The 12,203-nt window shown below is 45.7% G+C and overlaps 1 protein-coding gene across 5 annotated transcripts in view; it reads right to left on the reverse strand.

Moving 5' to 3' along the window:
* Window positions 1-1,582: 1,582 nt before the first annotated feature.
* TPD52L2 (TPD52 like 2) overlaps window positions 1,583-12,203 on the reverse strand; it is a 46,036-nt gene continuing 35,415 nt past the window's right edge. For all 5 annotated transcript variants that reach the window (XM_058178037.1, XM_058178040.1, XM_058178036.1 and 2 more), the window contains 2 exons: window positions 4,766-4,814; window positions 1,583-3,553 (listed from right to left, as the gene is read on the reverse strand). In XM_058178037.1, coding sequence (XP_058034020.1) covers window positions 3,455-3,553; window positions 4,766-4,814 — 148 coding nt within the window. In that variant the 3' untranslated portion in view covers window positions 1,583-3,454. The remainder of the gene's footprint in view (window positions 3,554-4,765; window positions 4,815-12,203) is intronic.

The following is a 12,203-nucleotide window of genomic DNA, read 5'->3' on the forward strand; positions in this document are numbered from 1 at the left end:
TAAGATGCCCCGGAGTATAAGACGCACCTTAGTTTTTTGGGGAGGAAAATAAAAAAGCTGGTAGGCAGGTGAATCAGGCCTCCTGGAATACCCCCAATTAACTGTTTCCAGAGGTGAATTTTAGCAACAGGTTCCTTGGTTGTGAGCTCTGTGCCTTGCTTTTTTTGGCTTTTTTTTCTGCCTCTGAAAGCCTCCAAAACAGCTTAAAAAAAAAAAAGCCTCTGAAGCTCTGTTTGGGGGCTTCTTTTCTGAAGCTCTATTTGGAGGCTTTTTTTCTGAAGCTCTGTTTGGGGGCTTCTTTTCTGAAGCTTCTTTCAACCTCTGAAACCTCCCTTTGAAAAGCTGCGTGGGGCTACAATTGGAGTATAAGATGCACCCAGATTTTCACCTTTTTTGGGGGGAAAAGGTGCGTCTTAAAAGTCCAAAAAATATGGTACCTAATATTCCTTGTTCCTCCTATTTTCCCCACTGTGAAGTGGGTTAGGCTGAGAGTGACTGGCCAGGGGTTACCCAGCTGGCTCTCATAGCTAAGGCGGACTAGAACTCATAGTCTCCTGCTTTCTAGCCTGGTGCCTTAACCACTAGACTAAACATCACCACAATCTGAGGATTGTTGAATCATTCCCCATTAGACTGGCTTCACACCAGCCGAAATCTTGCATACAATCTGCATAAATAGCTTGGGCAGTGTGACATCCCCAACTTGTTAAGTCTTCAGATTCCCAGGGCTGATATTCACAGTTAGTCCTCGACATACGACGGTCACGGAGCCTGCTCATTATGATGGTAAATGAGGCCAGTCACATAAGATATCCGATTTCAGGCTTTTGCAGCAGTTGTAAAATAAAATGGCACCGGTCATTAAACAAATGATGCAATTGTCAAGCGAACCTGTTATTGTCGCGTGATCCCCTTTTGTGACCATCTGACAAGTCAAGTCCGTGGGGAGACCGAATTCACTCAACAACCGTATTACTAACTTAAGAAACTGCAGTGATTCGCTCAACGACAGTGGCAAGGAAGGTCGTAAAATGGTACAAAGCCCACTTGAGATCGGTCTGGTTTAGCAAGGTAAATTTTTGAGTTCAACTGTGGTTGTAAGTCGAGGACTATCTGAACAGTGTCAACTCTGAAGCGAACCCGGCTGGGGCCATTTTGGAGGCTTCAGGGTTGCCACAATGCGAAGAAGGGATAGGGAGTGGGGGGGGACATAGTTAGATGGGGGTTTTGTAACCAAAACGAAATAGTTGCCTGTGGAAACCAAGGTCATCCCAACAGGCGGCTGGAGAAAGGAGGAGCAAAGTAACCAGGCAACTGCCCAGCACCTTTATTGGACCATGTGACTGGTTGTTTGGGGAAAGGGGGGGGGGACTTTCACTTTTAATTAGATGAAAACCGCGGGAATTTTCAGAGTCGGTTTTCACCAGTCTGTGCCAATATGATATATCCAATAAACCTGTTCTTTGAAGAATCTGCCTGCCTCGGAGTTCTGATTTCTATTGGGTGACGCACCACAAGCCAGGGACCGTTGCCTACAACCAAGATTTGCGGATCCGAAATATAACAGGACAGACAAGCGCTCTGCTTTTCCAAAAGGAATTATTTTATTGACAAATTTCCCCCAGACCCATTACAGGAGAAACAACTTCGCCTCGTCCTGCAGCGCCCGGTCGCATCAACATCGATTCTCCCTTTCCCCCCCCCCACTCCAAACGCAGGTGGGCAACCTCCTTCTTAAGAAACTACAATAAAGCCCCCATCTTAACCTCCGTGGATCTCCTGCCTCGCTTGAGCCAGGCTCTGACCCAGGAAGGTATTCAGCCAACAGCAACAAAAAGGGCGCGGGAAGAATTTCATCACCTGCGTTTTTGAGCGTCAAAACTTGCTTCTTGGGTGACTGGAGAGAGGAAGGGTCACCGAATCATTCTTTCTGGGTGCTAAGCATCACTGTTGGTATCTATTGTGGGGCGCACTCCTTCCCATCTCACTGAGCCTCTAAAGGCACAGAAAAGTCTGGATCGCATAGGGCGCCTCTGCCTTCGAGCTTCGTTCTCGCCCTTCCCCTCAAGGGTATTAGTGTTTCCATGCGTAATCGCCAACAGCAGCCAAGGCACGGTGCCACCCACGACCGCCACGGGTTGCAGAAGCCATGAACAGAATCTTGAAAACATCCGACGAAAAGTTCCCAGAAGGAGCAACGAATGAAGAAAGAAAACCCGGCAGAACGTAATTTTGGGGTGCCCCGATAATCCCGGTGGTTCCCTCGCAGCCTCCGGGACTTTCTAAGGCAAGACCCAAATCCAGAGGACAGAAAAGCAAAATTCCATACACTCCGAGGGGAGAGAGAGAGAGAAAGAACATGCGTGCAAGCGAGCGTGTATGCAACACGCCGAAATGAACGTTAACAGCCACATGCAGTTTCTATGGTAAGATGCCTCCACCTCTTTCCTTCCCTTCCCTTCCCTTCCTCACCCACTACCTTCTTCACACTTCCAAGATATAAAAAGATTATAAACGATTAAAGCAGGTGGTGACGTAAGGCTTGTGTTTCAGGTCCCGCGTCTGAGAGACCGGGAGGGGAGGGGGGAATGGGGGAGGGAGGGCCCTAAATCGCGATGCAAAAAAGCTGATGCGCTGTGGAAGTCTCCCGCCACCCACCCACCCACTCTGCAAATTCCAAAAAAATAAACTTTTCTGAGATTTATTAAAGCTTAAGAGATGCCCGGGCGGCAGGCTAGGCTGGGGTTTAAGAGGCGATTCCTTTCTAAGAATCCCAGGCGAGAGGGGGGGGGGAAGGGGGACTATCTTTAAACACCCCTCCTGCCTGCTAAGTAAACTTGGGTTTATCAACCTAAACGAGAGATGGCCAGGTTTCCAAAGCAGTCACAGGCACTTCTTAATTGCCCAGAAAGGAAACGAGCTGGAATAACTGAAAGCTAGCTAGCTAGTTATACCAAGAAGATGGGAGCAAGGGTATATAGAGCGCTGGGCTGTTTTGCGTACAGCTAACGCCTCCTGAAATGATCCTTTTCCCCTGTATTGCATTAAAAAAAAAATCGAATTTCTGCTTGCAACTGGAGGAACAAAGAGGGTGGGGGGGCAGTGTCTACAAGCCTCTGAAGCCTCAAAGGGGAGGGTCTTTTTGGGGCTCAAATGGCAAAATCCTCCCCCGCCGATACCCCTTCCGAAAGGAAGCGCAGCACGGGGCTCCCTCGAGAAACCTTTAGTGTAAAATAGGTATAAGTGTACAAAAAGCCGTCTGTTCACTTTATTGGACCTGAAGATTCCAGCAGTGAAGAGGGGATGTATGGATCGCTCTCTTCCAAGTGGGACCGCAATTCTCTCTTTTTTTTTTTTGTTTCCTTTTTTTTTGTTTCCTTTTTTTCGTCTTGCGTGTTGGGAAGAGCAAAGGGTAGGGCTCCGGCAGCCATGCACCGCCACGCTGTAGTAGGGCTTAGAAAGGCGCGTTGTCCTGGGGCGGCTTGTCGCCAGCGGCCGTCGGCGAATGGAGCTGGTTGGCGCCATCGTTATCTTTGCCACCCACAACTTTGGACTGAATAAGAAAGAAAAACGGGGTGAAGAGTTAAGTGGATCGGCATCTCCCCTGGTTGGTTGTTTGTTTGTTTTTTGCTCCATCCCTCCGCCCATTTAAGTACATTTTTCAAAATCTGTACCTAACCTTTAATCTTGTTCTAAACAACTCAATATCTGATATTCCTTCCTCCTAGTTTCCCTGCCACCTGTGAGGTGGGTTGGGCTGAGAGAGAATGACTTGCCCGAAGTCACACAGCTGACTTTCATGGCTAAGGCAGGACTGGAACTCACCGTCTCCTGGGGATCGGCCAGTTGGGTTTCATGGCTAAGGCAGGACTAGAACTCATCGTCTCCTTGGGATTGGCCCAAAGTCACCCAGCTGGCTTTCATGCCTAAGGCGGGACTAGAACCAGGGGTGAAATGCTCCCGGTTCGGACCGGATCATGCGATCCGGTAGCGACGGCTACGGGTGGTTTGGAGAATCGGTAGCAAAAAACCCTGCCCTCCCCCCCCCCACCATGCCCAGCTAAACCACGCGATCATCAGAGGGTTTTTTTTTACTTTTAAAAGCATTTTTTTACAACCTGTTCTGCCAGAGAGGTTGTAGAAAACATTCTTTTAAAAGGCTCCTCTGACGATCCCAGCTGAGTTGCCTGATTGTCAGAAGCTTTTTTTTTTCTTTTAAAGGCAAAAAAAAAAAAAAAAAGCTTTTAAAGGAAAAGAAAAGCCTCTGACAATCAGGCAACTCAGCTGGGATCCTCAGAGCAGCCTTTTAAAAGAATTTTTTCTACAAGCTCTTCGGCAGAACAGGTTGTAAAAAAATGCTTTTAGAAGTTAAAAAAAAGTTGGCCACGCCCACCCAGTCACATTACCCCATCAAGCCACGCCCATAGAACCGGTAGTAATAAATTTTACATTTCACCTATGAACTCCCTGTCTCCTGGGGATTGGCCCAAAGTCACCCAATTGGGTTTCATGGCTAAGGCGGGACTAAAACTGTCTTCTGGTGATTGGCCCAAGGTCACTCAGCTGGCTTTCACAGCTACAGTGAGATTACAATTCACGGTCTCCCGTTTTCTAGCCTGGTGCCTTAACTACTAACTGGCTCTCCACTGCCTAGTAGAGGAGGAGGAGGAGGAGGAGGAGGAGGAGGAGGAGGAGGAGGAGGAGGAGGAGGAGGAGGAGGAGGAGGAGGAGGAGGAGGTTTTCCCATGTATGGAAGGAAAATTACCTTTATGGTTCCAACTCTGTCTTCGAAAGACTTGAAAGTTGCAGAATTTCTTGCAAAAGAAAAAAGAACAGTTATGGTTTTTTTTTAAAAAAATAGAAAGAATACTACAATTTTGCATTCTTTGTTCAGGCAGGCCATCTTGGGGCGTGCCGTGGTATCTAGAGAGTACTCCAGAACCCACTTCGCACAATTGATCACCTCCACAATTTGCTGAAACCTGGATAATTATGATCTGGAAAAACTAAGGGAAGCCACACAAAAGCATGCTTAAAAGCTACAATTCTCAGTTGAATGAGAAGCACAAAAAAACCTTTTTTTTCAGTAAGAGAAAGATGCCTTTACAACTTCCAGGGAGGCTCATGTCAAAAAAAACAAATTATAGATGGTTCAGAAATTTTAGGTTCCAACTTTCCTAAAAAGCAGTTCAAAAGCAAGAATAGAATAGAATAGAATAGAATAGAATAGAATAGAATAGAATAGAATAGAAAATAAAATGTGGAATAGAATAAAATAGAATAAGGAATAGAATAGGATAGAATAAGGAATAGAATAGAATAAAGGAATAGAATAGAATAGAATAGAATAGAATAGAATAGAATAGAATAGGGAAAAGAATAGAATAGGAATAAGGAAAATAGAATAAGGAAAAGAATAGAATAAGGAATAGAATAGAATAGAATAAGGAAAAGAAAGAATAGAATAGAATAGAATAGAATAGAATAGAATAGAATAAGGAAAAGAATAGAATAGAATAGGAATAAGGAAAATAGAATAAGGAAAAGAATAGAATAAGGAATAGAATAGAACAGAACAGAATAGAACAAAGCTTTATTGACCAAGTGTGATTGGACACACAAGGAATTTGTCTCGGGTGCATAAGCCCTCAGTGTACATACAAGCAACAAATGGTAAGTCATGATCACAATCATCAAATACCATCATCATAAATCATAAGATACAACAGTGATAGTCAAAGCCCCCAAGTTTACAATAGCGTGAACAAAAACTTGGCAAACACTAAATGGTCAAGTCCCACCACCCTCCGAGACTCAACAGGCTTATTTCCTGTCGACAAACTTGCTTTCCCTCAATTTGTTTTTGTTTGTTTGTTTGTTTGTTTAGAGAATTTATATGGCCTCCCACTCACCTTCAGTGACTCTAGGTGTCTGGGACAAAATAAAGTTTAAATCATTGCCATTTTGCCAGCCTGAATACGGAATCGACCAGCAAGAGGTGCCAAAAAACGCTATCTTTCAACGTTGGCAAGTGTAGGATGCCTGGACTTCTGGGAGTTGAAGTCCACACATCTTAAATGTACAAACACATTAATATTTCTTCAGCAGCTCCCATGAGGACCTTCTGGAAAGTCAAGCGGTAGGCTACACAAATTATTGTCAATGCTCGGTGCCACTCGGAGGGCTTCAATGACCTGCAACCGATTGTACCCGCCCAAATGCCCCCTTGCCAACATCGTTTTGGGGGGGAAAAATGAGGCTTTTGCTACATTACCTCATTGCCGGCATACTTATCGAATGACGGATGGAGTAACTGCTACTCGGAAGCATTAAGGGAAGGAAGGAAACGTTAGAAGCATTAAATTACTGATAGCATCCCACCCTGCCCATTGCCTCCCTCGCAGGGAGCGAGTGAGTTGTGAGTCGCAACACATTCTGGGACCGTCCCCAGCAGAGGATCGGGAGAATTACAGAGCGTCCTCCACTTACAACCATTCATTTAGCGACCGTTCGGAGTTACGATGGCACTGAAAAAAGTGACTTAGGACTGTTTTTCACACTTACGACCGTCGCAGCATCCCCACGGTCGTGTGAACAAAATTCGGACACTTGGCAACTGGCTCCTATTTATGACGGGGGAGTCACGTGATCCCCTTTTGCGACCTCCTGGCTAGCAAAATCAACGGGGGGGAAGCCGAATTCACTCAACAACCGTGTTACTAAATTTAACCATCGCGGGGGATTCACTTAGCAACTGCGGCAAGGAACGGTCACGAAATGGGGCAAAACTGCGGTCTTGCTTAGCAACAGAAATTCTGGCCTTCATTGCGGTCGTAAGTGGAGGATGACCTGCATTCCAGAATAATGACCTGGCTGAACCCATGCAGATAAACCCTCTCGGCCTTACCTAAACGAATGTGAGAACGGATGGGCCCTGGCAGGATCCAACGGAAGCAAAAAATTGAGAACAAGGAAAGAGAGAAAAGTTAGGGGCAACGTTGCGAGACCACCTCTTCTACATCCGATACTTGGGCCTCAAACCATCCACCAAGGGATGAATCTTAAAAGGAGAAGCAACGGTATGAGGAGGAAGCTCCAGACTGCCGAATGTCTGTCACGGTTAGCGTCCATGCCACAAAGTGAGATTAAAAAGTTCGCTTCCATCAATTGACCCATCTGAACTGACCCATTTGAACGTCCGAGGCAAATCTCAAAACACCTATGAGTTCAGACAAGGATGTTGGAGAACTTCTAGCTCGCCACCCAACTAAACCAACTGGTCCAACAACATCTGCTAGGTCAGGGGTCTCCAACCTTAGCAACTTTAAGACTTGTGGACTTCAACTCTGAGCCTCTGTGGCTCAGACTGTAAGACAGTCTGTTATTAACAGCAGCTGCTTGCAATTACTGCAGGTTCAAGTCCCACCAGGCCCAAGGTTGACTCAGCCTTCCATCCTTTATAAGGTAGGTAAAATGAGGACCCAGATTGTTGGGGGCAATAAGTTGACTTTGTATATAATATACAAATGGATGAAGACTATTGCTTGACATAGTGTAAGCCGCCCTGAGTCTTCGGAGAAGGGCGGGATATAAATGCAAATAAAACAAAAAACTCCCTTAGCTGGCTGAGGAATACTGGGAGCTGAAGTCCACAAGTCTTAAAGTTGCTAAAGTTGGAGACCCCCGTGCTAGGTGGCCTGTAAACCGTCTTCACGTCGGACTGCAAGTCAGAAATAGCTCATTCAATTGTCTATAGAGATTCTCAATCATCCAGGGTCACAGCTATCCCAAAGGTGCTTTTCAAAAGGCAATTGGGACTTTCTTGTTTTGCTAGAAGACGTGTCGCTTCTCACCCGAGGAGCTTCTTCAGTTCTAGATTCAGGTGGTAGGAGACAGATAAAACCTTCCAGTGGCCTCCATGACTCTCAGGAGTACTAATGACCAGAGGACTGCAAGGAATAGAAACCCTTCCATCCTCTACCGTTCAGCCAGAATTGAAGAAGCTTCTCGGATGAGAAGCAAAATGCCCCTCAAGGAAAGAAACTCCAATTGCCTTTTGAGAAAAAGCACCTTTGGGAGAACCACAACGATTGAGAACGTCCAATAGACCAATGGTTGTTTCTCTTCCATGCGCAGCCAAATCATTGAGGTGCTTCTTCAAAAGGCAATTGAACTTCCTTTGTTTTTGCTTGAAGACATTTCGCTTCTCATCCAAGAAGCTTCTTCAGTTCTGAAGCTTCACGGATGAGAAGCGAAACGTGTTTTCAAAGGAAAACCCCAAGTCCGGCTGTTGTTTTGAACAGCACCTCTGGGCTCATTTAACTGTGAATTATAGAAGATTATAGACGATCCGCCTTCTCCTCCCCAAAGGCTAAAATTATGCTTGAGTGTACAATGAAGGAACGCCCTGGCCTTTTGCTCCAGGCGTCACCAACACACTGCTCAAGATAACGTGAGGCGGCATCTTCTGGCAGGAGAAAGCCAGAGGACACGGCCATGTGGCAAGGAAGCAGCAAGCAGGAAAACCAGTTTTCCAAGAGAGACATTAGCAAACAAACCTGGGGATCTTTGGCAAAGATTCCCAGTGATTTTAATACACTTAATAAAATAGTGTTGTTGTTTTTTTAAACCGTCCCTTTTGTTTGTCACTGGAGGAAGGAGAAGAGCAATTAGCAGTGAGGTTATTTATTTGTTTGTTTGTTTGTTTGTTTTCCACCTTTATTATTTTATTTATAAACAGCTCAAGGCAGCAAACATGTTTAGTATGCCTTCTTCCTACCTACGAGAAGGAACACCCTTTGAGGTGGGAGTGATTGGCCTAAAGTCATCCAGCTGGTTTTCATGCCTAAGGCAAGACTAGAACTCACCGTCTCCTGGTGACTGGCCCAAAGTCATCCAGCCGACTTGTTCTTAAGTCGGGACTAGGACTCACCGTCTCCTGGTGATTGGTCCAAAGTCATCCAGCTGGCTTTCAATATCGAAGGTGGGACTAGAACTCATAGTCCCTCGGCGACTGGCCCAAAGTCGCCCATTTGGCTTTCATGCTGAAGCAGGTCTAGAACTCACAGTCTCCTGGTTTCTAGCCTGCTGCCTTAACCACTAGACCAGGGGTCTCCAACCTTGGTCCCTTTAAGACTTGTGGACTTCAACTCCCCGAGCTTTGCTGGCTGAAGGACTCTGGGAGTTGAAGTCCACAAGTCTTAAAGGGACCAAGGTTGGAGACCCCTGCACTAGGACCAAACTGATTCTTGCCTGAATCCAAAGGAAGTTTGGATTCAACTAACTCCCATTGGATCGAACCCAATTCAATTTAGCTTCACTTTGATGCTTTAAATGTAGACCAGCTGGTTTAGCACATCATCCCCAGCCAGGAGAATTACTACTGGCCCAGCTGAGAGGGGGAGACGGGAATAACACACCACATCTGAACTGGAACAACCTGGTTTAGAAAATATACTGACCTCGTAGCCTTTTCTACCAGGTGACTTACACACCAAAGCCGTTCAGGTTGGCCAGACTTTCCTGGTCTCGCTCAATTCAGAATGACCTCCGGAGCTGTTTTTACCCATTTTAAAGCAGCCAAACCTCAGGGTCACACCGCAGGCACGCCAGGAAAGTAAAGGATCACACACAAAGTTTGGTGGGGAAAAGGCCATAAAACTCTCAAAAAAGACCACACAGTAAAGACAAGCTGAGCAGGGATGACTTCTGCCCTTAAAAAAAAAAAAAAAGGAAAAAAAAAGAAAGAAACTCACCACAATACTTAGGCTCTGATCACATAAGATAAACTCGAACACGGGGCCTGTTTAATCATTTGGAGTCTTTCTGCACCACAAAAAACTGGAGATGTTTGGGTGGGAGGATCCGGGGCTGCCAGGGAAGCCAAACTGCGCCCCCCACCCCCCAAATCATGGAAGAGGAGAAGCAATAGGAACCAGCTGGCAATCTTTCTCAACCGTGGTAACGTAAAAGATGGGAAGACTTCATCTTCCAGAATCCCCTAGCTAGCATGTTGTCTGCGGCATTCTGGGCATTGAAGGCCACACACGGCGAGCTGCAAAATTCTAGGGAATTGAACTCGGCACATCGTAAAGTTGCTAAGATTGAGAGGAAGAGAAAGTGCTTACTTCGATAAAACAATTGTTTTTCTTTGTTTGTCTAGTTTTAAACCTGACTGTTAATCATGACTGGGTAAGTATTATCAATTTAGAGCAGGGGTCTCCGACCTTGGCAACTTTAAGAGTTGTGGACTTCAACTCCCAGAATTCCTCAGCCAGCTTTGACCAGAGAGTGACCGGTCTCCATCACCTGCTTTTCAATACCTTATAGAGAATCTGATTGGCCATAGGAGAAACCAATACAGTAATTGGATGGGCTGTCGTCCAATCAAGCAGGTCTGTTCTTAACGTTTTAAAGCAGTGTTTCTCAACCACGGCAACTTTAAGAGGTGTGGACTTCAACTCCCAGAATTCCCCAGCCAGCATGTTAAAGTTCACACCTCTTAAAGTAGCAAGGGTGAAAAAAAACCAGTTTTAAGGTCTTTCTTTTTAAGGCTAAGGAAAGGGTGGATAGAGTCCCCTCAAAACTCAACCAAGATCGCCAATTCATGGACACCGTATGAAGCGGGACGGAGTATTTTAATCGCTCCTCATCTCCCCAAGAGCTTAATCATGATCAGGGTTTTAATTCTGCTCCGTTTCATGATTCATAAATAGTCTCGTGATTCACAGGATCCTCTTTGGCCTTTGTGGCAGAAAGGAGGTTTAAGAAGTTAAGTAGAATAGCGGGGGTGGGTGGGTGGGTGGGAAACAGTTGTGCCGCGTGATTTAGATTCACTAGAAAGCAGATTTCTAGATTTCGATTTCTAGCGAATCTAAATTGTGCAGCACAGCTGATCGTCAGAAATACCAGTTCGGACAAACCGATAGCTTTTTTTTTTTTTACTACCGGTGCGCCTGAACCGGTGCAAACCGGTAGCATTTCACCCCTGCTTTGCGGGATTAATAATGCAATCAAGCCAATACCTATGCGTGTATGTTTAAGTGTTCCACCCTTTGCATAAATGACGCACTGCTACTGGCACTGTGGACAGTCTACAAGGTTCGCCAGCCCTGACAGCCCTCATGCATCCTAAGCTGCTTTCGGTGAACAAACAACATCGGTTTGCAGAGGGAACATGGAGAGGTTAAAGGCCAGCGCCTAGTTCTTTAAATGTGTTTTGAGCAAAAGTGTGTATTTTGGAAAGGGAGGAAGACGCCGTATCGACCCACAAATTGTAGAAGTGCACACAGACCTCAAAATGGCATCGATATTTTATATTTATGTGATCAGAGCATATCGCAAGCGCTTACCACTCAGATAATCCCAGCCAGATGGGGAAAGGAGAATTCCTGAAAAATCAGAGTTCCTGAAAAATCAGCGTTCTTCTTTGCTGGACCACAATACTGTCACAACACATGAGGCAGCTGCTCTATCTACTCATTAGTTTTGTCCAGTTATAGCCCACCATTATTATTTTTTTATAAAGCACTCAAAGTGGTGAACAGACGCAATGTTCCTTCCTTCTCCTATTTACCCCATAACAAGAACCCTGCGAGGTGGGTTTGGGCTGAAAGAGAGGGACTGGCCCAAGGTCACTTGGCCGACTTTCATACCTAAGATGGGACTAGAACTCACAACCTCCTGGTGATTGGCCCAAAGTCATCCAGCTGGCTTTCATGACTAAGGAGGGACTAGAATTCACAATCTCCTAGTGATTGGCCCAAAGTCACCCAGCTAAATTTAATCCCTAAGGCGGGACTAGAACTCAGTGCCTCCTAGTGGTTGGCCCAGTCACCCAGCTAGATTTAATGCCTAAGGCAGGACTAGAACTCAGTGCCTCCTAGTGATTGGTCCAAGGTCACCCAACTGGATTTAATGCCTATCTAAGGTGGGAATAGAACTCAGTGCCTCCTAGTGATTGGCCCAATCACCCAGCTGGATTTAATGCCTAAGGCGGGACTAGAACTCAATGTCTCCTAATGATTGGTCCAAAGTCACTTAGGACTAGAATTCACCATTTATTAGTAAGAAAACCTCCAATGTGGGAAAGGTGGGGGAGGATACTTAAATTTCATATACATGTGGGAAACCCCAATGCTAGAATTTGGCCACCTTCCTCCTTCTCTCCAATTGGCTCGAAAGAAACCGTAACTCTGCAGCTT

Source organism: Ahaetulla prasina, chromosome 3, assembly GCF_028640845.1.
Source record: "Ahaetulla prasina isolate Xishuangbanna chromosome 3, ASM2864084v1, whole genome shotgun sequence".
NCBI classification, from domain to species: Eukaryota; Metazoa; Chordata; class Lepidosauria; order Squamata; family Colubridae; genus Ahaetulla; species Ahaetulla prasina.